Source organism: Triturus cristatus, chromosome 5_1 (assembly GCF_964204655.1).
Source record: "Triturus cristatus chromosome 5_1, aTriCri1.1, whole genome shotgun sequence".
Lineage (NCBI taxonomy): Eukaryota > Metazoa > Chordata > Amphibia > Caudata > Salamandridae > Triturus > Triturus cristatus.
This window is the reverse complement of record NC_140587.1, coordinates 739,137,113-739,165,013: the sequence shown is the minus strand read 5'-3', so window position 1 is coordinate 739,165,013 and position 27,901 is coordinate 739,137,113. Positions and strand designations below refer to the sequence as shown.

Sequence of the window (27,901 nt, the reverse complement as noted above, 5' to 3'; positions counted from 1 at the left end):
CATGGAAATGTGGATCAGGATTTAAGAATGATACTTATAGTGCTTATATAACATAGCATTTCTCAATATTAGGAAGCAGGTAGCAAATGGCATATAGCCAAAGGACCATGTGTGCTAGTTTGTAAAACAAAACAACCGCTATTTTACATTGGTTCCATAAATGCTTAAAAAAAACCTTGAATATTTATCCTTTGAGGAAGTTCAATCATGCTTTCCTTTAATGAATGTAGCTCTATAAACCTATTTTGCTCCCTATAGTGTTCAGACTATCTGTCGGCTACAATGCCAATTTTAAGCGTAATATTAAAAATTTATGTTTTATATCTTGTAAATTACAAATTTATAATTGAAGGTTAATTAAAGAAATGGTTTTAGGTTTACCACTGAGACGTGTAATTGTCCAGTTCTTCCTAATGTCCGTAGGCCGGTACGGGAGCTCAAAGGCAAATGGCCCAGCATTGGGGTTGATGTCAGCATCCAGCGCAGTGATGTTGATGGCATTGGGGTTTGGTCTTTCACAAATCTCAGCCTCTTGTGGGTACACTTCGGGAGCGTTATCATTAATGTCAAGTAAGAATATCTGCAGCGTGCCCGTTCCGCTCATTGGAGGAATACCTGGAAGAAATGTTGAGAGAAACAACAATTTAACACCTGAAAGCAATGTGTTGTAGTAGATTCTGGACTTGTGTGTGTCTTCCAATAGGTGCTTGGGCTGAAATACAGTACGTATGGAGTGGGTAAATATGATATTGCACGGCAGCATACATCTTTATGAGCCTGTGACTTTAATCGGTTTCCTTGCTGCGCTTTTGGAGTATGATCTTGACGGGTGTTGGATGGAGCATGTCCAGGGTGGGAGCCGTTGGGTAAGGTGTGTGTAACGTCATGAGCATAACCCTGTTAAGTGTTGTGGAGAGTGTGGGAACCAACACATTTGCCCATGCGTACTTACTAAATTGCATAGCTCATCTTCTACATAATACAAGTAAAGAATTTCAAGCTAAAATAAATTACATTGCAGCCACTCAGAAGAAACTGCGGTATTGACATATGGAAAATGGGTGCCATACTTTTCTGACAAAGTGCAATGGGATGTAGACTGGATTTACCGTTCAATTGATGGATTTATAATAACATTGTAAATGGTAGACTGACCTCCAAACCCAACAGCAGATACTCTCTCTATAACCCAAAATACACTGGGCTGTGGAGACAGATATGCATGCAGTTATTATGTAAGAAATCTCACAGGGACCCCTACTCAGACAAGAAATATGAGAAGAGACGCTTGTCATAATTCAAGTGAGATGAGAGTGTCATTCCTAAAGAGGTTAGTTTTCGTTTACAAATTAGCAACAGGCTAATTTACACATAAATAGACTTCACAATTTTAGAAATTCAAGCAAATAACTCAATATTTAGGTCATACCGTTGTCAGTAGCCAGAAATGTTGCATTGTACATGTTGTTTTTCACATACAACGACTCTCTGTCCAAAACAGCCATGGTTGTGATCACTCCAGTCGCGGGATCAATTTTAAACCAGTTTCCAGGGTCTGAAAGTTTGGAGTATCTGGAAAAGGGCAGAAAGAATGTAAGATAAATCTGAGATTATCCATGTTAAAAGCATACCTCAAGGATGTATCACACAATCTCTGTTTCACAGCGCTGTACAAGCACCATTCTTTTATTATCTGGCTCCCGTTCTACTCGTGAACTTACAAAGGTTGTCTTTATTTTGTCAGGAAAGTGGCTCTGTGACTTAAATGTCAAGGTTTAACGCAACTAACAAGGAATATTTGAAAAGTTTCTATTTTCACTGACTCACTCTGCTTGAGGACAAAGAGGTGTGGTTCAAAATTAGATTTGAATCTCTACGAAGAGACCGGGCTACATTTACACAGCAACCATGGAAGCAAAGTGCTAAGTTAAGACTGGTGCAAAAGCGAGAAGTGTGACTGATTTAAGAATATTTGTGTAAGAAAATTCTGAGATGCTCTTGTACAAGCACATACATATCAACAGTTCGGAGCAGCTTGAAGTGTGAGAGCCAGACCACCAAACCATTTACCCCAGTGCAATTACAGGAAGTGACATCATATGACATTTGACCCAAGGACATCAGATCTCTATATGCCTAAATATGTTAATCGTAAATATCTGAAACCCCCTATAATGCTCAAGCTTCAGTACAATCTATAAATGTTACCTAGTGTGGGTGGTAAATATCTGAAACCCCACCGTTTTTCCAAAAGTGGAAAATGGTGCATTATAAAACCTCAAAGGGAGCGATACATAATGAATTTTAGGCCTACTGTAATGAGCTGACGACTTTGCACCAACTGATCTGGGTCTGAATGCCAGCTTTGGGGCATCGTGTGAGTCCTTTAAAATGTGTATGCCTAAATAGCTAAAGGTAAATATAAGAAAGGCCACTGCTAATCTCCTCACTTTTTCTCATGTTTTGAAGTTCCTGGCAGAAAGGCAGAGTAAATCCTTGTCAGAGATTCCTCCTTTTGAGATCTGTATTGTGTTCTGGATCTGCCTATATCTGCCACTGTGCATGCAGAGCTCATGGTGTTGCAACTAGATGGCATCCAACTGGTCCACAGTAGTGGGTGAAAGGGAAAGGGTTTGTAGGTGGGAGGGTGAAATAGAAGAAAAGCCTCTACCACCCAACAAAAGACGGTGAAGTATGCTCATGTGAATATTGGTGCAGTTTGCTTGAGGACTGGTGGTGGCATGACCTGGAGCAATAATACCGCATCCCCAGTTTGCAATCGGGACATTTTTTTCACTTTTTTTTTTAACAAACAAATGCACGCCACTTTCAGACTGCAGCGCTGTTACTATTACTTTTTGATTTTTACATTTTTCATATGTTAATATTAAAAAACACATCACAACTTTGTCCTGGCCAAGTTGTTTGAATTTTCTAGTACAGAGGGGATAGAGAATTCAACGGTAATTTCTATGTACCAATTCAATACCTGTACTACAAACTGAAGAAATTAAAAGGCACACTACCCTACACACTACAAATTCTAATGATTTCTTTCCTCGAACGTAAATCTAAACGAAAATTATTTAACAAATGATAGCACGTTCAATTCTCTATTGCATGAATCTAGATTTCACCTGCACAATAAACTCATAAACCTATAAGCCGTTTTGACTTACTGGTGTATATACTATATAAAACGTATAGAGATATGAAGGCCAAAGACACCTCGACCGTGCAATAACTGAAATGTTGTCTTAAAGTAGCCCTATCTGTCCCTTGATCATAAAGTGGTCTCCTCCACAGTATGTAGATAGTATGTAGATTTCATATTTCACTGACCTACAAAAAATGTATTCATTGAAAAGACTAGGAAATTTAATATTTAGGTTGATGTGCATTACAAATGGGAGCGACATTTACTGGGAAAAAAACAGAAATTCATTTCCAGACTACAGTCATCCGAAGGGGAAGCACATGCCGCACCTCCCCCACATGAAAGCGGATGAGATCTCGTGAGACAGCGGAAGCACGCTCAGAGACACAAGATGCCCTGTGATGCAGACTGGAGAGCCGACTGAGTGAGCTCAATGGCTGCCTCCAACTGACGGATTTAATGGTCTGCATTTCATCCTTGGAGCCTCAAGAACACAGAACGATCCCAGACACCTACAACAGGAGACGTATTTTTTTTTTGAGTGCGCCCTTTTAAAAGTGGTTATGAGCACCTCTGTGGTTTAACTCTCAAAGTTACAATCTAACAATATGCGAATGTACAAAAGACGGATCATTTAAAAAAAATACTAGACATCTAATCTGAAAAGATTTCTCTTAATTCCTCTTATTTAAAGAGAAATGCCATCCAAAAATGTCTCCACCCACCAACCGCAGGTCTTTTGTAGATGCGGTTCCAGGGATAAGAAAAAGAGTTTCCATGGTAGTTGAAAGTTGCCAAGGTTGCAGATTGCTATGTGTGACATTTCCATAAAATCAGTGTAATTATGAGAGACATGTCAACGACTACGAGTGACACTTTCTCACAAGCAAAATCAAGCAATGAAGACAAGGGAAACATATACATATCAGAAATTGCACCCATTTGAGCAACGAGGAACTCTAAGAAGATCTTACAACTGCTGAAAAGCACTAGAAACGGAAGGGCAATACCAGGAGACAGACTGCGTGACTGCAGTTCTCAGTAACAGAGGGCAGGCAGGCACTGCAGCTGCTCAAAAGATGATCTCATTGATCTGACCATTCATGACCGCGTGCTAGCCTAAAAAGCAAATTTAATAGCTTAGTATAAGCACAGCTGCCAAGTTTTCAGATTGCTTATGTGTGAGATTTATTTGGTTTTAGTGTACATATGAGTAACATTCCACTGCCCAATGAGTGACAAAATGAGCAACACTTTCTCACCAGTAGAATTAAGCAATGAAGTCCATATTGAGCTAAATATCACAAATTAACACATTCTGGGAATGAGAAGCACTAACCTGACAAGAGTGTCCATTTTAACACCATGAATAGACAATCAGAAGTCGCCTGACCCACCCAGAGCATCCTACCTCTATTGACAGGATCAGAAACAGCCAGGGCCACCCAGTGTGTAGGAACCCTGCACACATCCAGCAGATCTACCCCTGCTCAACACACTCTGACCCCCTAACCTTCATCAGAGCCATCCCAGCCAACTGAATTTCATTTTAGTTCCACTCGTATCCACCAGAACCAGTGCGGCCCTGCCCAGCCCATTCTAGACCATTTAACCCTCAACTGAACCATCCTGGCCCTGCCCATTCCCATCTAGTAGCCCTTCCCCAGTATGATCCAATCAGCACTGCCCCGTGCATTGAAACACCATATCCATGCAACCCAGCCAGCTCAAGCAATTCTGGCCCCCGATACAGCAACAAGACCCAGCCTATAGCGTTGCTACCTGGCTGTTTTTTTTATCTGCCTGACTAGTATTTTAATGTTCCAGCACAAAAATCACCCAAAGATTGCATTTTCTCCTCTTATCAGTGCACATTTAAAACAAGAAACATGAGTAAAGCACTTTAAAATGTGTTGCAGAGCTACTTTGAAGGTCCATGACTGATAAAGTAAAGTAATAAAAGATATAAAGGCAGAGTAAAAAATTAATAGGGACTATTTGTATAAAGGCCTGGTTATCATGTCAAGGCTTTTTCAGAATCTTCACACATGAACAAAGTACTGGTATTATTCCCTGGGAAAGGTGACGGCCGTACTGGCCTATCCCTCGCCACCATATCCACCAATAATACATTGAAATAAAATATTTCTTTGAGGCTGCTGTGGACATAACTAGATTTGGTCTTTGGTGTACTGATGAGCGGAATAAACCTGCCCCTTTACATGCAGTTCCTGGCAAATGAGCCATTTGCAGCCGCAGATACCCCTCACTGACCTAAAATACGCATCATAGGCGGCAACAGGAACTATGCACCGCGAACGAACACGCAGGGGGCAGGAGATGGGCTGATGAACATGGACGGCAGCAGTCGCTTGCAACCCTACCTGAACTTTCACATAAAGAGCACTGTGGTCCAGGCGCGACCGTGCCATCGCTACAAGAGACATGCCAGCACAGTGCTCTGTGTTCTCCACTGGCAGCACCGGACAGAACGGTCACTGCCAGCATGCTTGCAACGCCATAGTAAAGCACTCTTTGGCGATGTCCCGGGCGCATTAAGATGTGTGACTAATACATTTTAGTGCACTGATGTGGACTACAACACTAAAATGCATTAGTCTAACACCTGATGCATGGTACTAGGGAGGGCTGGTAGTGGGGGATACTGCAGAGAGTGCACATTCGACTGCTTAGTCTCATGACGAGTGATCTCCTTTTAGTTTAAGCAGGATAAGCAGCACTGTGAACATGTCCATCTTCTCAGTGGAAAAATACCCCAAAACTTTATTCTGCTTTGATAAAGCAATTTAAAGACAAATCATTTTGTAATATATGTTTATGTGTGCCATAGTATTGAAAATAAATGTGGCCCAATAACTTTATATTAGGAGCAACTGCACTAATAACCACACACTCACACATTTCTTACTGCAGTACAATGGTCAAATATGTGTTTATTACCACAGTACAGCAAAACTGACATGAAAAAACACGTTTTACTGCTTTACAGATTGCATGTAACAACTACTTTACACAGGGAAACCCCTCTCCTAATAGTTACAGGTTTTCTCAAGGTGATTTTAACATACAGCACAAAGTTAACCCAGGTTTTGGCTAAATATCTTTTGACTGTATATAACGGAGGCTGTCAGAACTTTGCCCAACCCCTTACACTCACTGCCCAGGTCTTTTGGCTCTGTACAATTAGGGTTCATGACCCACCTTTTTTCTTTTTACGTTTTTTTATTTTAAATATTGCAACGTTTTTTAGTAAAAACTTAAGAATGCCATGAAACTCATGACTTTTTGCACACAATGTTGCTTTTTTCAGAGGCATGGAATGGCTGTCACACAATTACGATTTTTGATTAATTGTGATTACATTGTTGCAAACTCAACTTTTTTTGTTTTTTTTGTTGCAACCTCAACTGGTGTTGAGTTTTTTACTGCTATTTTCCACACCTGACTGCCCCCCAGAACATCCTCAAGATCAGGCACTTCTCATTGCATGTCCCATCAGCACCAGTGCTGTGGGAATAATTTTTTCCATAGTGCAAAAATTAAACTTTTTATGAGAAAAAAATCCCATTTATAGGCCAATCACACTTAAGTAAACAAAATCAGAAGTGATTGTCAGGAAGGATTCAATGTCCTGAATCACGATGTTAAATGAGACAGATTTACCAGGGTTGACCTTATGAAGCCCACTCAGCACCTTTTTTTAAACTTATATCTCAAAAACTATTGAAGAATTTTTCACCAAACCACTGAAACCACATTTTCTGAGGAAAGTTCTACTTTCATTGCCAAGTTTGGTGTGCATACGTTCAGAGGCTTTGTCTGTAGGCGCAAGCAAAATTCCAAATGGAAGCAGAAGTGGAAAGCACAACTTTTTTCAATCCCCCTTTAACTTCTTCTCCCTGCACCCAGGTCAATCTATTGATGGCACGATCAGAGCTTGGAACAGACTGAGTAAAAAACTGGGACCGGGCTACATATACAACTCCCCTTGAGCCATCACCCCCGATGCAATTCACATATGAACCCCTGCACTCTTGACACAAATTCAGACTAGAGACTTGCAGAAGTGGGGCGAATTGCATAGGAACGCTGTATGCATAACACTGGAAGATTATAAAAGGACACAGACATTGCTTTGCACTCTATATGTTTACATAATACCACATATGCCCTAGCTGCACATCCTCCCTCCCACACGACCCAAAAGTACCACCTGCGTTCCCGCCTGTGAAACGTCTTTTAGATGCCAGCACTAGTAAACACCTTACAGTGCTTCAAAGGCAGGTAGGGTGGGCAATACCCAGACCTCCCACTCCCACTGAGAGTGGGAGTTGGGGCGCGTAATCCCAGATAAGACACAAAGTTTCACCTGCTTTCAGACACGCACAGTATCTTCAAGCAGTAAGCTCCACATTATCCATTGTAACTTCTTACAACAAACATATTACACCCCGAAGAGGTTACATAAATTTGGCCTGAAAGAAGATGGCGCCTGTAACTAGTGGAGTGCGCTGGAGCGAGGGTCCGTTCTGCGGTGTTCAAATATTGGGAAGTAGTACCGGCGGCACAATCCATTTTTGTTGACTGTGCTCTATCAATCGATCCAGTCATTACATTGCTGGGATTGGAGAGGGAACTAGACACCCCATAAACATGATTCCTGGCTCTGGCACTGTTACTGTCCAGGAGACAGGTGGCATGTCGCTGAGGTAGGGACAGGGCTCCAAAAGTCAAGAAATGGATGGGAAATTAGTACATTTTAATCAGCAGCTGGAGCTCTATGTGAAAAATTTGCCAGAGTCCCACAGCTTAGAAACATCTGGGGACCCCTGATATCATACTTAAAGCTCCACGCCATGACCCATCATACCAACAACTCCTTGAGCTGGAATAAGAACTGTATGCACGGATATCATCTTTTGGTTAGTACTGCTGACTTTGTTATGGAACCTCATTGCCCTGACATGACAGAAGTAACGTGGGTGGTTCCCTCCCATGCCCATCCCGCCACCTCAGCGGCCAATTATCTTTAGTTCATTTCTAGTGGTCTTCTTTTAGGGAGAGATAACCATTTATGGGGCGATCACTGGTGGCCTTCTGCATTAGGACTACTTCCGCAGCCCAAAACGACAGTAAAGAATCTGGGTGTCTGGGTCGATAATGCTTTGTCCCTTTGAAGCCCAGTCAAAATCGATGGTAGGTGTCTGCTTCGGACACCTAAGAGGTCTAAAACCCATTTTGGGATTCTTTGACTCCCATACTCGACAGATGATTATCCAGTCCACTATACTCTCTAAGCTGGATTACTGCAATGCACTGTTTTGGGGTTCCAATAAGACTGTGATCAAAAGGTTTCAGACAGCCCAGAATGCTGCAGCACGGCTTCTATTCGCCCATCCAAAGTTCTGTTCTATCTCTGGCTTCATCAAAAGGCTGCACTGGGTCCCGGCAGATCACAGAATCCTCTTCAAGGCCCTATGCATTACTCATAAAATTCTCACCTGTCAGGATACCGCCATTCTAGCTAATTTGCTCCGTCCTTATGTCCCCTCTCAAGCCTTGCGCTCTGCTAAGCTTCATTTAGCCTATGTTCCTCGGGTGTTAAGAGCGACAGCAGGAGGGCACTCCTTCTCTGCAAAAGCTTCTGCCCTTTGGAACACTTTGCCTTTGTCCATTAGGAGCATCCAGAATCACTGGGCCTTCAGAAGGGCCATGGAGACCTGGCTATTCTCCGTCTAACCGCTGTTCCTCAGCTGATCTCTTTTCCAAAACTAGCACTGGGACGCCACATTGTTGGGCCAGCCATGCGCTTTACAAACACTTTAACATAATATCGTGTCCTCTTCCATATGCAAGTCACACTCATGGTTAATTACTGCCACAGGGAGGTCGCCCAGTACCCTTCAAAACTATTTATGCATTCTCAGCTGTCTAATTACCGTCCTGTAGTTGACAAATATCTGTCAACTCACCATCCTGTAAAATGTGCATCCGATCTGTATAATGTATTTTGTTCCTCTCACTGATTTAGACTGTGAAAAATGATAATAAAACAATATTAAAAAAGACAAAAATGCTACTACACAGAGCTGTACAAAATTTGGCAGGCTGAGCCCTAGCTAACTAAGCAAAACAAAAGTCAAATTTGGTGCCTGGCGACAATATTTATAGACAAATCAAAGAATGTCTTTTAAAAAAAACGTATGGCTGAACCATAGCTGCACAAAGGCAACGGCAGCTGGGTTTAGGGTGATCACCTCCTTCCATGCCATTACAGACACTGTTCTGCTCTTTTGTGTCATAGCTGAAATCATTCTTGGTGTAGTAACCGTGTTCTGTTTCCAATTATCTGATTAAACTAACCCACCTGGAATGAATGATTTGCAGGTAAAAAATCAGGAATTGAGAGAGTGCCCCTAATGATGTGCGAAATTAGTAATCACTCTGATCCATTCCCTGCAAAAAATTAAGGTGATGTTATAGATAAGTACGGTAATAAGAACTTAGCTTACGGAAAAAAAAGACCCTATAATTTCTCTGGAAAAAAACAAGGTTAAAGTGGCACTATAGTTAGATGTTGAAATAAGATAAAATTAATGTTTCAAAAACATTAAGAAAACACTGAAATTCACCAGTTATAGTTTACTGAGATAAATGTAACTTGCACCCATGCCATTTGTGACCTCGCATACTACATCACTCATGACATGTTAAATGACATTATTGGGAAGAGGTGTGGCGCTGCGGCCAGGGTGACTGACGCTAAAATCTGGGGCTCAAGGTTCGATCCCCGGCAGGTCAGCCCAGCACCATGTGACTCTGGGCAATAGCTTGCTTAATCTTCCCGACAGCCCCCAGCGCCGGAATACCTTCGGGTAGCTGTTCGCGCTTTACAAATACTGGATTTACAAATACTGGATTTACATCACTCATGACATCTCGGATTACATCACTGATAATTATTAAAGTACGTAGTACTCAAAGGAAAATGCAGTAAAGGCTGAGCAGACCTGATGTGGGATGTAAAGGTGTGATTCAAGGTAGACTATACCTTAATGCCAAAGCCAACTACAAAAAATTCGGAGACTTAATACAATGCAAAGCTTCTGTTAACGATAGGTTATCCACCAGAGGATATGTGGGCATGTGCACAAGCAAAAGAGTTGTAATAAAGTGCTATAGAAACATTCTATGAAAAAAAAATGTTAATACGGTTAGAGAAAGAATTGCAGCTTGTTGAATGAAGTAGAATATAGCAGTGTCCCTCTTAGGGGTGGTTTATATCACAATGTGTGTAGTGGATTTTACCAAACTACGGAGGGTTGTCCAGTGGGCATTGTAGAAGGTGTCTTTTCAGTGATAAATGCATACCTACCAATCTCTCAACTTCATATTGTGGGCCATGTGAAGTTTTTAAAAGGTGATCCTGTTAATGCAAACAAAGCATGAACTCTTTTTCCAGGTGGTATTTAAGATTTAAAAGGGGGAGTGACCCCATTAAAGTCTATGGAGACATTTCCTTTGTAAACTAGGTGATTACCAATCAAATCGGGGTAGAGGATGTAGCCCTACGGCTAGAGCGGTCGACCTCGAAGCTGGGGAACTGGGTTCGAGTCTCGGCAACGACGCTCAACATCCTGTGATTCTTGGCAAATCACATAATCTCCCCATGCCTAACAAATAGGAATGTGTCCTTGTGTAACGAAACTGGCGCTCTGATACCCGATATCTTCAGGTCTAGTTCGCACTAAATGAAACTCAAAAAAAATACGGATAATATCTTCACAAATATGGACGACTTGACACAAATGATATGTGTACAGCATATGGTCAAAGGTTAAGTGCATTATCCCATGTCTGGTGATAGAAAACTGACCACAGCTGTACCAGGTTGAACTACTTCATGGTCTACAAACCCTATTGGATGCTGTCATAATGACTGAATGATGTCATCAGTGATGTCTGGCCAGGCCCTGCACCCAACCCCACCGCGGGAGCAAATCCGTCAACACTCTAGCTGTGCGCTGCGTGGGTTTGGGCGCGCTGTTCCAGACACGGACACCCAACCACCCACTGTGTACAGCGTTCCACTGTGTGAAGCAGCAGTTTGTGGTTCAGCACCGAGCATGGGCTTTAGCCAGTCCCTGCAACTAAACTTCCACAGGCTGTCATTTTACCTGTTTATTCGCAGCTCCTCCGTGAACAAACACAGTAGGATGAAGGAGCTTTTGCTCCCGTTCTACACTGGAAATTTACAAATACAGCACCAGATTCACAAATGCTTTGTGTTCTGATTGACTGGCCGGCACAGAAGCATTGCTATTACCTAGTGGTGCACTGAGCACTATGTTGGGAAAATTCTACACGAAAAGTGCATAAAGGGGAAGGGTGAGTACTCCCATACCTTGAGGCCACTGTTTTGGGGCCCAGAGGGACCCACATTGCAATAAAATAGAAAATAAACAAAATGAAATATGGTGCGATTCATGGAATACACAGCAGGGACTGGGCCCAAGGTAGCCATGATCAGTGGGGTTGGCCGCCTCTGGCATGGATGCAGAACCTGGTCTGGCAAGGTCTTGTCAATTGTTCTGACAATGTTTGGCAAGAGGCAGGAAGCACAAGGCTGTGAGTAGTGGGAGTAGGCCGCCCGTGGAGGGTTGGGTGCAGGCCCTGGTCAGAGCCATGTCACACACTCCTACTGTGCTCGGGAAAAGGCCATGTGCAGCAGAAGTTGGCTGTCAGCAGCAGGTTGGGCTTGGATGTGTTACATGATCCAAAAAAAATTACTTAATAAACTAAAGAGTTAAAGTGACCTTGTGGTTGGCTTTATTATAACACCTTCACATATATTTCAAACATCAGTGGTTCACTTAAAAAACACATTCAAAGCACATTTATTGTTAGAATTTAGAACCGAATACCACTGAAATTGGCAAGTTATGGTTATGACCATGATTTATAACCCACGCAACAGCCATGCAAACCATAATACACACCGCACACGTAAACCGCTGAAAGAAAAGTCACAAATAGCAATTGGGGTACACAACACTTTCTTCTATTCAAGTCTCATTTTTCATGAAAACATTTTAGAGTCATAAGTTCTAATCCTTAAACAGTCGGGTTGAAGGTTCCTTCAGAATATTGAAGTAAAAGTCATAACAAAAGCAATTACTATATGTACCTTATAGTTTGCAACATGGAGCGATCTGGATCCTGTGCAGTGAAGCTTGGCAACTTGGTGTTTGGCGGTAGCCCTTCTTCTTGTCGTATTAGTTTGGGGTTTGGCATGAAAAAGGGACTCTCGTTTACATCAATGACTTTAATGGAGACAGAAGCCGTCGACTGTGGTGGATGATGAATTCCCTTAGCCAAAGCCACTTGATTCTCTGCAGACACGGTAAGTACAAACATCCGAGTGGACTCATAGTCAATAGGCTAGGAGAGGGGAATATAATTTAGAGTGAGTGGTAAGAAAACCCCAATGTACTAGTTAATACAGCAACTAAGATAGCCACAAGACATGTACTAAAGTACAGTCCCAACACATATGCAAAACTGAGAACTGTGATTTGCTATAAAATTTCAAAGTGTATGAATGCTGCATGTGAAATGACAATCTTACACCAAAGCTTGATTGCATAAGTGTCTGTGAAAAGGGGGTAAAAAGATGGCAAAAATACAGAAGAACTCATTAAAGTTGAATCTTGCCTCTCTTGGTTTAAAGCTTTGCTACAGCTGTATGATTTAAATATCTGTGGAAAATGAATCACATAGTAGAAGTGACCATCTAATATCCCTTGTGAAATGTGTACTTTCATGTACAGGAACCAGATGCCACATGGCATAGGGGTTCTCACGCTACCTGAGTAAAACAGAAGAATTTCCTACAAATTATAAATGGGGCATCTTATAAGACCTGTATGCTGCTATGAAAGCTATATTCCTGAAATGAATAACCAAATATGCAGGTTTAATATGACACAAAACCAAAGACACTGTAGACACGCATACGCAGACCGACAAACACTGCAGACACACATGCTAAATATTCCTCTAAACTTCAGGACGTCACATATACTGTCCATAAGTCCATAAAGTATAGGGATGGAAGCTTACAAACCTAAATCAACCGAATTAAGGTAAATACAAGCTTCATCACAGACTCTGCACGCGATAGGAGCCTTCACAAGAGCACATGATCATGTGCCAGAAGTTTCACCTGCTGGCTATTGTTTAAGTACTTTTTAGAGATCAACTCCCATCCAACTTTTCTTGACAATTGTTCCCTTTGTACCGTGCCAGTCAAGGTGACAGTTTACAGTGAAGGACCTCCGGCAACCCCATACAATAGTAACTGAAAAAACAGGAGGGAGAGGTAAGCCACAATATTTATGCTGCTGCCCAAGGATACCATGGACCATTGCCTAGTCTTAAAAATGTTTGTAAAGCTTTTCATTTCTATTTAAACACATCCTTTATTCCTTAAAGGAAAACGGGCTGCATTTTAAGAAAAAAAGGATTGCTTTATTTGACAGCAATCACAGAGATAGTGGTCTGCTGTCCCCAGGAGGCCACCTAGCGCTATGATGGCAGCGAATTGTAGTGCGTTGCAATTTGTGACCTACTTATTAATATTCATGAGATAGGTTGAATTAAGACCCTCCACGATTCAGTATTTTGCGAACCAACCTATTAGTATAGAGGTCGGTTAGCCAAAATGCCACACTGGTCGCAAAGTACTGGAATTTATAACCAGTATTTTGTGACCTGTGTTTAGTACATCTGGCCCTGAGTCTACTACAAACAATGTCAAAGCAAAAGCCTTTCTTTACTGATATTACATCGACAGTGCTGCCAATAGATCAATAAGGCAAGACCTACTGGCCTTGTCAGTGCTTGTTTTTGAGAGGTTATTTGGTAGATTTTGGATGTGGGTTGTGATAAAATAGCCATATTTGAAGCTCTCGGGCTCCTAGGGCTGCAGTGTTTTCTCTTTTGGAGTGCTGAATCTGCCAATGGACGAGTCAATTGGCAGAGAATTCACATAATATAATTACCCGTTTTCACCACATTTTATGATATTGATTAATTAGGCATTATTTTTATAATACTATTCTTTAAATCATGGGTGTCCAACGTAGGTCCATTAGGTGAATAAAGACTCCCTGATTCCCAGAATGACCCCCGACTAGACAAATGAGTACTATTTTTATCCCGTGTATGTAAATTGTTCTCATATGGATTCCCTAACGATTTAGAGTGCATTCAGTCATGTTGGACCTACAACAGATCCTCCTGCACTATAAACAGCATTCTGGACATACTGGGACAAGTGGTCCCCCGATAAGTATTAATTTATTATATGAATAATTATTTACAATTTCTAACATAAAAAGTTCGAGGAGTTTATAGGGTGGGGAGGATCTCGTTATTAACTAGTACTATTTTACATTTAAAGATGTGCTGGGTAGAGTAGGGGGTTTACTTCCTTTTTTGCAGTGAGTGGTTGATGTGAATTGATGGCACACAATGTTATATTTTTTTTCAAGGGATATCTTTTTTTGTTTTTACCAGTTATATAGTATCCCTCATTTTTGGGGCATTCATTTTTGGGGCATTTTGAGAGAAGCATAGATGGCACCTAGCCATTACCCAGGTCTGTTAGTAGCTTTTGCAGATGCCTAAGAAACGCACCAGTAAATGGCGCCATATAGTGCCGACTGATGTTACCTGCATAATCCTGAACACATCAGAAAAGCAGGTTATACTCCTTCTGTGATAGACATACAATCAGAAGTGGCTGCGCTTGGCCCTCAAAAGAGCAGGATGGGGCAGCAAGCCTTACGGCTTTCCGGTTGTGATGGCCCTGCACCTACCACAGGTGCATTCCTTCGCCACCAAATCTCAGGGAAGGGCAAATCGTGGCGACAGTTTTCACCTTAGAAGAGACATGCATTATTGCAAGAGAATTATTTCTTAGCCAGCAAATGTCTTGCACCAGAAACCGCCACATAATGGAACACCAAGACTAAAGAAAAGTGGAGCAAGCTATGATACCCTTTCATAAGCAATGCTGATTCCACATAACCACACTTTTTACAAACAACTTCTCTGCTCTTAAAGACTGTTACACATTTTAAAAAGCAATCGGAAATACCAATAGGCTTTGCCTTTAAAAGACTTTACCCAATCTTTTAGCTTTAACTGCACCTGTTGCCAATGTAGAAAGGCATCAGTAAAAAACAGAAAAACATGCTTGTTGTTAAAGCCTAACAGCACTGGCAAAAACAAAATAATTTACTGTTCTAAGATGGCGGATGGCCATCTTGGCGCACTAAAATTTAAAAATAAATAAAAGATGAATAAACGAACACTTTGACAAAGGAGTGAGCCAGCAGAAATGGACAACTTCTGGTCCCTCCTGAAAAGTACAAATAAAACACTAATACAACAAATAACAGAGAGGAGAAGGGGAGCAACGAAAGAGCAGGGGATCAAGGGGGAACAAGCCAATACCGCTGACGAGCAATGATGAACAGGGATGGCTGGATAGAAACAAGAAACCCCGGTCTGGGTATATTTATACAAAATAGGGGGGTGAGGAGGGGTGCGGGAGGAGTGGAAATGCTGGAGAGTGGGAAAGCAACATGAGGCAATGCAAAGTAGAAGCAACACTCAGAGGAGAGGAGGATAGAACAAGAAAACACATGTCCTACCACCGCGTGGTGAAAGCAAAAAAGAAGTAATTCCCAGAATTAATTTAAAAGGTTAAAGTACTGGAAGGACACAATTCATTCAATCAAAAGGATGGTAAAGAAGCAATGATTCAGGGGAGGGATAAACACTCAAAGATGAAGGAAAGCTATCCAATAAGAAGCAAGTAAATGGGTTTGAAAGAAAGCAACCAATGACAAGCACTGGGGAGACCCTAAGCCCTCTATCAGATCAGTATTGGAATTGTAGACAAAAGATCTTTAAGCAACAGACAGCTAAGGTTTTCTGTACACAAGACCAAAAATCTCACTTGTTGACAATTGTAAGCCTGTGGATCTCAACCACTATAGGAAGACCATCACATCTCAAAAGGAATAAAAACAAACATTTACCCCCTGGGAATAATCCCTGAGTAAAAGTAAGTAGGGGATGTCATAAGACTGTCATAAATCTGAAAACTATGACTCCTTTAGCACATAATTGATTTAAAAGCGGATTATAATCTGGGAACAAGGTAAAAATTCAAAATATGTATTAACTCCGAGCAGAAGCCTTATTGTGAAATAACCTGAGTTTCCAAATGATTTTCTGTTGCATGGTATTAGAAGATGAGACTAATTTGCTTAATTTAGAAACCAACACACTGAAAGTAAGTCAACTGAATACACTGAGTTACTGTCCACTGAATTAGGAGAGGCAACATGGCATGTCCTTACTGCATTGCTTTACCAACAATTGCCCTGGAGAGGAAAAATGCTTGGGTATTTACTAATATATTACCTTAGCTACATTTGACGGTCATGCTTTTTTATTCATAATATTGCCGCACAGATGTTTGCCAGCCTCACCCACTACTCATCAGCCAGCATCTTCTAAAAGTAACTGACGGCATGTGGTAACTAGAAATCCGTAACCTTCAACATATGCCACAATATATCCACACGAAGCAAGCTTGGACCACACACGCCATACTCGCACACACACAAATACAGGCACACACTTTGTATTACAGCCATATCTTGGCACTGCTTTACTTTCTTTCTTCCAATCAAGGATGAGCGACTCTCTCGTCTAAGGGATAAACTTAAATAAAGCTAGTGTGAAGACTTCATCGAATAAAGGCCCACTTGGTAAATCTCCGCACTCCTTAAGGAGCACATTCAATCGACCTATGCTTTCTTTCCTTTAAGGAGAATAGGTAAAGACCTGATTTCAATGTTATTACATGAACGACATATAAATGTAATTTATGAAGTTAAGTGTTATGTTCTGATTATGTGGTGTGGAACATTGCCCATGTCATCAGGAACTGGATTAGAAAGGGTCCATTCTGGAGCTGCTCTTATAATTAAACCTTAAAATAACAGAAGAAAGCTGGAACAGTTGCAGTTTGTTTAACAAGGACACAGAAGAAAATGCACAGGAATTGTTGGAAAATGGAATGCAGCGTGGTCATTGGAATGTTTGTTATGATGAAATTCCTGTAGCAATGTAATGGATGGGATATTATCTGAGAATGGCGGTGACTGGACAGCTTATCAAGCATAATTCTGCTGACCAGCTCTAAAGACCCAAAGGAAAGCCGGCACGAACAGGGCTTCACTTTCAAAAAGGAAATTGCTGCCTACAAGAATTCTATAAACCGCACAGGCAATAGTGTAGGTAAAAACTAAAAAATACCACTGCACAGCACGGGGCAAACCCCTCACACACGTAACAGCAATGTCACCCCAGACGTTTCCCAGAGTGGACATACACCCTATGAACCTAAACGGTCAATGTCAACATAAAATGCCTAGAAATGCAAACGGTTACAACCTAATGATACTGTTGATGCCTTCATTGCCTGGTTTGCGAGGTAGTTGTGCCAGACTGTCTGTGTATTGTATGCACTGAAATGCCAAAATATTGATGTGTACCTTGAAACTGTCCTCCTGTAACATAATGTATGGTAACAGAAATGCCAATAAAGACAATTTTAAAAAACAAAACTAAAAAATACAACAAACAAGAGTTCCAGCTGCTAGACCATTGACATAATTTTAATGGTTAAGTGCAGTGCTCTTACCATGGCCATTCTTACCCACCTTTGCAACAGTTACCAAGCCGTCATTGGTATTCGGATCAGTGACAACACGGAAGTGGCCTGCTGGATCGCCACCAATTATCCTATACACTGCATTCCAGGCCGGAGTGTGTGGTTGGTCCTTATCACTAATGGTTAAATTTGCAACTGTAACATCCACACGGTTTTCTGGAACCTCGCCATAGAACTGAAGAAAGAGAAAAAAATGAAAATTACTGCAATGAAGATTTATGCACAGCAAAAAAGGGAAAAAAGACTAATTGCCGCTTTCTCCCCAGAATGCATGAGCTCCTTAAGGCACACATATTCTTTCTAAAGAGAGGGATCTTCAACCATGAGCCCCTTGTACACTACGGTGATTTGTTCTACGTTTCTTACATTTGACAGCAAATTTCATCACCTTGTATGCCTGCCACTGGGTCTTCCGGATAAGTAACATTACTGAATGAGAAACGCGGGGAAATTCTGAACACACCTCACAAACTTCACATCAGTTTATCTTTGTCCAATTTCAAGCTAACATTGGAAGAGTAGTAGGTGTTTCATGCGGTTGAGCTTTATCGTCACGCGATGATCAATATGATTTGCGACCCGCTTGTCTGAGGAAGCTGACATGTGCTTTATTAAGGGGAACAGTCCTGACAGCCCAGCAGACTTGCGAAGCTCTCTGGAATATTAAACTCACGCCGACCTGCAGTCATACCGGCAACCAGCCCTTTGGCTGGGAAGTCAAAAAACACTGGTCAGCCACAACCACTGAAAAGGACCAACCGATGCCACAGCTGCAAAAAGAACATCAAACCGTTTGTGCCAGTGATGGATTCGAACTGCAGCAGTAGTGATACTTACGGTCATGGCTGTGAACTCGGGAGGATTGTCATTGATGTCTGTTATTGAAATAACAGCAGTCGCTGTGTTTGAGAGGCCGTAGGTTGGGTTCCCCTCCATGTCCGTAGCCTGAATAATCAAGGTGTACTGCTTCACTTTCTGAAAGACAAGGGAGCAAGAGCATGCAGTTACACACATCTCAAATACAATGGCATATTCCTAAAAGAATAGGTACGGCCTGTGGCTGATACTGAGTGATAATGTGTCAAACCCTTGACTGACAGCAATAACAGACCAAAAGCATATTTCTCTATAGCTGAGCATGACTAATATCAAGAGGATCCAACCTCCACCTTGACAGCTTAGTATCACGCCAGCATTCTCACAATATCAACCACTCACATTGCAAGAAACATGGAAAAGAGTGGAACATAATAATCTTACAGGTGCTGCTTACTGATATATGCATTTAATCAGAGCAGTTTAAGAAATGGAGGATGTCAGTGATGACGATGAGATGAGCAGAGATCCTGCCATCAGACGCCCATGTACAGGTACATGTTTGTTTGCATAGTGCTGTAAATGAGGGTTTCTCAAATAGTTCATTGATGGAACCCAATGTTTTGAAGCCCATGTCCACGTCAGGGAACATCAGTTCTGTTTCCTGTTGGATCAGAACAAATCAGTGGAGCAGATACAGCAGGTGAGAGGCTCCTGCATACTGATCGCATAGTCAGTCCCTATATTTTGGTGTTGAGGCTATTGTCCTAATTTAACGAGCAAACCGTGCAAGAACAGAACTTATCTACGGATCTGGTTCAAAACTAGTATGGAACTGACTCGTCTTGGGATTGGCAATCTCTGTAGTTCGCTTTCTTGAGTATGGAGTCAAATATCTGTAGATTCTAGACAGGTTGCTACAAATTTACAATGAATATCTTTATGCATCAGTGTTGAGAGTCTGAATGTGAAGTGGCTGGTGCCATTTTGCAAAACTGACTAAGTAAGCAACATAGCATTTGCTTTGAATGCATTGTACAAAATGGCATCTTGGATATTCCAGAAATGTGCAAATAGTTTCTGAGGCATTCCTACATATAGAATGTCGGGAGTACCAAAATAATGTACTAACAACAATAGTTTCAGAAACAGGGCAAATAGAATCATATTATAAGGGTTTACATTCTTTGGAACCAATTATTTTAAAGTGGCTAAGTTAATGTGCTGACGGATAATTTAGACAAGGATGTACTTAAATTCCACTCGGTCTCTTGTATTTGTATTGTGCTAATAAATATGGAAGCAGTATTATTTGCAGAAGCTGCACTCCAGCAGCCAGGGCTCACCTGGACAATATTTAATGCTGAGAATGGGTAAAAGTCTAGGAAGGAGTAAATTAATGTTTAGAAGTGTATAGGGTGTGAGCTGGGATTTGTGGGAGGTCAGTGAAGGTGATGGGCACCAAGCAGTTGGAAAACTGTATTTGACGTTTTTTAAAGAGGAATTTTAGTAGCGACACTTGTTATTGCACAATTCATGCATAATATCATAAAACAATATAAACGGTATGATTTATTGTCTTGGGTGAGAAAGCTGTCAATGTGAAAGTAAACCAAGGTCTTAAGCAAAGGATCTTGTCCACAACATGGGAGCAGTTTAAAAGGGGAGTGTTTTCATTATGTATCTACCAAGTTTAAAACGTAAAGCCCTGTTCGTCTTCGGAAAGTCATGTAAAAAATGTCAACAAAAAACCCAAAAAAGACATAAGGTGCCTAGTAAAAATTGTGAGGAATATAATAATTCAAATTAGGAGATAATCTTGCGCACTGCTCCTCAAAGAATGAACCACTGTATGAATAACAGTCATACAATAAATTTAGTATTATCATTGCTTTATATGTTAACTTTACACAGTGCAGCAAGAAGGACATTTTAAATGTGCAGAAAATCATGTTTCAAAAACATTTCCATGTCAAGCTGTTTGGCCTCCCCCTATCCAATTAGCCAGCCCTCGCTTCCTACCTTAGCGTCCAAACTTTAAAGGCTAGGAGGATATATTTATTCCCACACATGCTGCTTAATTTTGAAATCAAAGCAAAGAATTCAGCTGTTCCAACCACCAATCGAGATAAGTGGTCGGAGTTGGCATGATGGCTCAAGAAAACTCAAGAGTACTCGGGGTTTACTTAATCTGTTTAAGAAACCCTGCGTGCGGTGGAACGCCTCATTTCAGCTACCACAGCTTGCGTACGAAGACGACCGCGCGAGTAAAACGTCTTGGCGCCACTAATGGGTGTCTCTATGGGAACTGCGGCACACAGAGCTATTACAGAGTCAGTTGGCTAGCTGGACTTGAGCAATTGTCGGATATTTTTTTGCATCAACACATTTAACTCTCTGTAAAGCTTGCCTTGATTAAAAAGAGCAGTTTGTTATATTCACAATGGGGGCACTAATGTTGGCGCTTTATGCTGCCGGAACCATTTTCACTGGCAGTGGTACCTTAATGCCTAGAATGGCACTAGGCTACAGTAAGGGTACATCAATCGAGCTGAGGCTCCAAATGTCCACCTTTATGTACACAGTTTAAAATGGTGATAAAACCCATTAATAAACGGGAACCCTGGAACCACAATGTGCAAAAATCCTGAGTGATGGCTCAACTAAAAATAATAGCTCTATACATCAAGGGCACTGCGAGTAGCTTAGTGGTAGTGGCAATTTTAATAAATTGCTCAATAATTAGACATCTCAGTTTGTATTACTTTTGATTTCTGAAAGTGATTGACATTTGATGCATAGTAACGGCATAACTCATTTGCTGGTGTAAACTGTCTGGTAGCTGTGGAGTCAGTCTTGCAGCATGAACCAATCAGATGCAACTGTTTCAATAAGTAATGTGGCGACGGGTCAGCAAGAGGAATTTCAACCATTAGAATTACTAAACGCTAAAGTATGAGCGGAAGACGCGGACAATGCGGCGACTAAGAACAACATATCCCTGCCAAGGGGTCAGCGCCCGAGGCTGAACTGTACGTCTTTGCATTATGAAGCAAGGATTTATTTGACTGGCATTTGCCCCCCCACCTCCACCCTCAGATACCACCACCGAGCCGTGGATAATCTGGCTGCTGCAGAAGCGGCTCTTGCAGAGGCCAGCAACGAATCCAGAGTACTGCAGAGACGCAACCTCAGAGGTAATGCCAAGCATTGGTCTGCCTCTCAACCAGCAGGGTCACTTCAAGGTCACAGAGCGAAGGCCTTCATGGGAGAGGCAAGCGACTGCATGCAAAGAGAATGGTAGTCTGAGGTGCTGTTCCCAAGCCAGTCTGAGGCCGGGCGAGGAAATGTGTGCAACGCTCAGAAGCACAGCACAGCAAGGCACAGAGATCCATCTGGGGCTGAAACCCTTAGAGGAAGAACAAAAAAACATGCAAACAAAAAAATGCATGAAATAAGGCGAGCTTTCTACTTCTAAATAACTATGATTTTAAGTGTCATTTTAGTCACCGGGGCAGTAAGGCTACATCCAGCTGCATGAGATGAAATCACTTATCTGATTTAATGCGAAAATGTCAAACATGTAAAGCATTTGTACACATCACACCCAATAAAAACAATACCGGGATCTTTTCTACAGACTTTTAGTAACGCTGCAAAATAAGCCTTAAACTTTTTGCAAAAGAGTTAAGGTTATGAATGCAGAGAGCATCTCTTCTGCAAGGTCTTGGACCACTCCCACTCCCCCCTCTCAGTCCAAGCATATCTCTCACTTTAGCTATGAATGTCATAGGCTGGCTGGATGTAGGCCTATGCTGCTCGCTCGCACGGAAATGGAGGAAGGCAGTGGGTACCTGAAAGGGGAATAGGATACAAAAAGCGCCCAGCCTGCTAGATGAATACTGACTTCTCTTACTCCTATATGTGGACCCTCTTTTTTTTTCAACCTCTTTGAAAAACATTACCTACCAACAAAATCGGAGAGTTAGGAAACACCTTTCTAGTTTTCATCGAAAAAGCAGAACTCACAGAATGCAATGTGGAAAGCCCATGATTTATTTGTGAGCTCCAAAAAGGGAACAGAATTTGAATTTGTTGTGGTGGAGTGGAACAAAATTGCACAGTGCTCGATAAATGAGAATCTGAAGGAACTTATGTATCTGGAGAGCCAAGGCTACGTTTAGCAGTTTCGTCTATAAGATATGCTACAGTTTGCATCCCAGAAAAGAGAACACATTTAAAACAAGCATTGTCAAAGCCAATAGGTCTGATACTGGCTGCACGCCATTTTGCTGTTTAGTTTTGTCAGGGTTTTTGTAAAACTTTATTTTTTGAGGTGCTGTCTGACTGAAAGCAAAAAAGGTTTCTATCCGAAAAGGCTCACCTTGCGCTAGTAGTTCCTGGCACTGAAAAAAACTACTTTGTGTGTGGATGTGCTCCTTATAAAAGAGCAGAATATTGTCATTCACAAAGAATTTAGCCAATGGCTGAAGTGGGATGACCCTCTGACCCATGCAGTATTTTGTAGTGGTCGAAAGAAAAATGTCAATGGCACAACAGACCAATGGATGAAAAGGGCTAGCTGAAGGCTTCTATAAGTACATTATACATATACTATTAGTAACATTAAAAGGTCTCGCCATATGCCAGATTCTAAAAGGTAATTTCTGACAGTGATGGCAGTTTATTATGTACAATCAGTGTCTGTATTTCATACTTTTAACAAAATATCCAGGAATCTATGTGACACCTAGTTCGATTCATTAAGAACCCAAGTTGGTAAAGTTAGTGGGCTGGGATTCCATGGCAAATTCCCAGAAAAAAAATGGGCTGAGGTAAGCAAATTCCAATTCTAGCAACGCAGTACTCACATCTCTTAAGCCACGCACACCTCTAAAAATGTACAGCTTTTTTGTGTTTGGTTTAAGCACAAAACAGCTTCAGAGGGTCACCGTTTGAATAGGGCATATAACCTTTAGCTGCATTGTTTAAGTGTAAAAGTGAGGTGTCTTTCGAAGCATTACTCATGGTGGAGCAGCTTGGACAAGTTCTCGGCAACTACAGTCAGACTATGGCAAAGCACATATTGAAACCCATGTCGAACATTGTGCCTCAAATGACATGTACTTTGTAAAGAAAGTTCTGCTATCTTTATATGCAATCGTCTGTCTTCAAGAACACTGCAATGTTTGTTTCAAAACCCAAAGTGAACGTCTCATGTAATAGGGCTCAATTTCTCAAAACAAGTACTGAAACGAAATTTCCGGAGGCTACTTTTCAGCACTTCATGTTTAAAAATATTCTCCGCCTATCCCTATAAGGCATGCTTTCTGACATCATGGGTCGGATCGACCTGTTCCTTTCGTTCCCAGGAGGCAGGCGAAGACACTGAAGTTGTTCCCGCTAGGGCGGGTTACACCTGTATTGTGACTTTGTGAGCGGCTAGAATAGCTAGGAAATGAGCAATGGGATATCATTTACAGGGAGTGTTCGTTTTCCAGGAAGTGTGAGTCTGAAACGCCACCAAAGACCACACTTTTCACACGACGACACAAAGGCCTGCATTCAGTCAACGCCCCCGTCCAACACCACGCACGCAACTCTCATAAATCTCTTTATCTATTCATTCATTGTTTATTCGCCCAGTTATTTTCCCATTTCCACAAATTAGAGAAACGTCCTTTTCGCAAGATAGCGTCGAGCAGAAAGACGCATTCTGTCACCGTTGCCTGTTTAAATACTGCGTGCCAGCGAAAATAGTCCTACCTCTCTGTCAAGTCCCGCCGCCAGCGTAATGATATCCCCGGTTTCATTGTTGATGGTAAACATGTTGGACGACGGGGTGCTGGGGTTCTGTGACATGATTTTGTATCTCAGCATGCCATTTGGCTGTTTGGGGTCGTCAGCATCAATGGAAGTCACCGTCATCACGTAGGTTCCTAAAATCAGAACAAACATCCGTGAGCTTTAAATCAACAGTTAACTTGCATTACCAGGGGCCGCTTAAGACACCCACTTCCTTTAACAAAACACTTTTCACCTTCAGCAATCCCACGAGCCCCGGGGCCCACAACACTGCCAGGGCGGCGTAATCGATACCCCCGAAACACCGGCCACTTTAGGGTGCTTTATTTTGTTTGTGTCTCATCAAATAATGGTGTGTCAAGATGAAGACCCTCTCAGCAGCAACAATAATAATGACGTGTGTTTGCGCGAGATTGACAAACAGGTCACAGGTAGCACGTGCATTATTATTAGCACTCTTAAAAAATGAAGAAAGTAATAGAAGGACGCCCTCCGAGTCAAACCCTAGCTCAAGGAAGGTAACGGGCAGCACATGCTGTTACACAGGGCTTTAAGTGGGCCGGGTCTTGCCGGTGCTCAGGACTGGCAGTTCTAAAAAGCAGCGGGTCCCTATCGGGCTCTCCATTGTTGCCCTCACCCTCAAAGTGAAAAATAAAATCGTAACTCTACAGCAGTTTCACCCTTCGCTGGCTTTGATGGAACTTCAAAGAGGCTCCTTATAGTTCCATGACATAACGTGTGACATCAGACTGGCTGCATTTTGATTTCATGGGCTTAGCTACCAAAGTGTGATGTGATGTAAACATGCTAACACTAATTACGATTCACAGGAACAATATGGAAATGTAAGAGTCTTGAATATGAATAACGCCCCCAACACGTACACATTATGCACACAGAAATTCAGAAGGGCGGCAGAGCAGCGTCTACATAAGAACAGGGATGTAACATGCAAAGCAGGTGTTCTGCACTGCCACAAGGAAGTACACGGTGGATAACTTACAAAGCCTGGGGGCTGCACTTTCTATCTTTATTTAACACATATAAAGTGCAGCAGAGTGCACAGGGTCGTGCAGTGAAAGGGACATTAATGGCATGTAACGGCGAAATAATGATCGTACCTGCTGTCATTCGTTTTGGCCGCAGGCCTGGATTTTGTGGGGTGGGGCTGGGGTGTTAACCATGCTCGTCCATTCAGTCCGGCCATCAGTGCATATCAGAGCGGAGGGCGTGCAGCTGCTACTCTAGGAACGTTGGCTCCCATGAGGCTCCGAGGCCACCAAAGAGATAGTTGCTTGCACTTTGCAAAACCCCAAAATAAATTGATAACACGAGGCATATGGGTGAAGGAACGGGTCCTGCTGATGTTAGCAGAGTCCCGTCTATGCGCCCATATAACACATGGGAGCAGCTTTGACATACATGGACCTTAATGCACCCCTGCACCTTCATCCTTTGACTTGCATTTCTGTCCCTTATGGGGGGACAAATACAATGTTCTACTCTATTGATCATGGCGTCCAAGAGTGGTGGCGTAGGTCTGACCTTCAATGCCCAGCAAGTGTATCAGGTGCAGATCGCAGGGCATCGCACACCCCTCCCACTGGTACCTGGTGCACATTCTGTGCAAGTCGCAAACGCCTGTTAGAAAGGCAATTTTTGCACGTGACTCACGTGCAGATTCATTTTGTCATTAAGCGCATGCGTAAAAAGTGTCGCAATTCCGATCTGCGTTAGAGCCAGTTGGAAGCTATGACTGGCCTTTAGTGTAAATCTCTCCTTTTCTCTATCACCTTTCTGAATCGTGGCCTTTGTTTTATGAAGCTGATGCAGCCATACTGCACCAGAACTAACGTTTTTGTTGCATTTTTTGTATAAACTCCTTTGTTATTTCACACAGCAGCATGCTAATATGGCACCAGCAGCTAAACCAGTGAAGGGCGGGATGGATAACAGAATCATGTCGCATTTCCTCTACCTGCTCGTAAATCATCATGGGACAGTAATGTATTCCAAACTTGACTTTATAAAACTGGCAAGTAATCTCTTTTACAAACAAGATGGAAGCTCGCTTGGACGAGCATCTCTTACCTGGCTTTGATCCTTCAGGGACAGACCCGTTCCAAACCTGATGCAAGAACTCGGGCCGGTTGTCATTCATGTCGATGACATTGATGACAATGTCAATGGGATTCTCCACCTGGTTGCCATTTACATCCACAGCGTGTGCCCTTAGCTGCAAAACCAACGAACAAACATGAATATTCGTCTTTCAGGAAGAGCACGCATGAACCTCCAACAGTCAGGCACATGGCATCAACGTATTTCAATTCATGCAACTGATTATTTTTATGTACAGTGAAGTAAAACAAACGTTTTATTTGAAAAGAAAAACACGTAAGCGCAATATATAAAAAAAAAAAAACCTGAGTAATGATTCTTTAAAAATGTGGTAGAACACAGATGTACTTTAGGACAGGCTCCAACCAGCATAGCCAATAGGATATCGACTTGTTAACTCACACAAGATTGATGTCATGGAAAGGCATAGCAGTTACCTCCATGCAGGCCCTTCTGCTGTAGCCAGATGCCACATTTTATGACTTCAAAGTAACCTCAATGATCGATTTGTTAAAAAAGATGTTTATAAGATTCCCACCAAGAGGACTCTCAGGTAGTGGTTAATTTGTAAAAAAAAAAAAAAAGAAAAAGTGCCGGGGCTCTCGTCAGGAGGCAGTTTGCACCAGCCCATTTCTCCTGCCAGCACCACCTAAAACAGAACCAACTATGAACCATGAAAGTGGGAAGAGGATTTGAGTAATGGCCAGAGCTGCCGACTTCAGAGCTGGGGAACCAGGTTTGAATCTCAGCGTCGGCTCAACATACTGTGATTCTGGGCAAATCACTTAATCTCCACTCAGGGCAAATCACTTATTCTCCCAGTAAATGAATTCGTCCTTAACTGGTTCTCATGAAAAGTGCTGGTGTTGATGGTTAAGTGCCTGTGCTGTGCATGGGAAACCACCAGCTCAAATTAAGCACTGCTCTCAGTGTAGTATGTGGGTCAGCTACTGATGGTTCTGGATGAGGAGGATTACACATACTTTCCATTCCACAGAAGCCCTCCATATCATGATGATGCTTATTGTAAGGGTTAACTGTCCTTTTTAGGGAAACCCCCAGAGAAGTGTTGATACTAACAGGGCAGAATCCTTACATTTCTTACCCCCCCTAAAACAGTGATTCTCATGTCTGGACATACCTAAGGCACACCCTGATACATG

General features: G+C 42.0%; 1 protein-coding gene across 2 annotated transcripts in view; it reads right to left on the bottom strand.

Moving 5' to 3' along the window:
* Window positions 1-27,901, bottom strand: part of CDH2 (cadherin 2) — a 312,962-nt gene that overhangs the window by 28,713 nt on the left and 256,348 nt on the right. For both annotated transcript variants that reach the window (XM_085605715.1, XM_085605714.1), the window contains exons 6-12: window positions 26,709-26,853; window positions 24,579-24,751; window positions 18,834-18,971; window positions 17,986-18,171; window positions 12,366-12,619; window positions 1,430-1,572; window positions 382-615 (exon numbers count right to left, since the gene is read on the bottom strand). In XM_085605715.1, coding sequence (XP_085461841.1) covers window positions 382-615; window positions 1,430-1,572; window positions 12,366-12,619; window positions 17,986-18,171; window positions 18,834-18,971; window positions 24,579-24,751; window positions 26,709-26,853 — 1,273 coding nt within the window. The remainder of the gene's footprint in view (window positions 1-381; window positions 616-1,429; window positions 1,573-12,365; window positions 12,620-17,985; window positions 18,172-18,833; window positions 18,972-24,578; window positions 24,752-26,708; window positions 26,854-27,901) is intronic.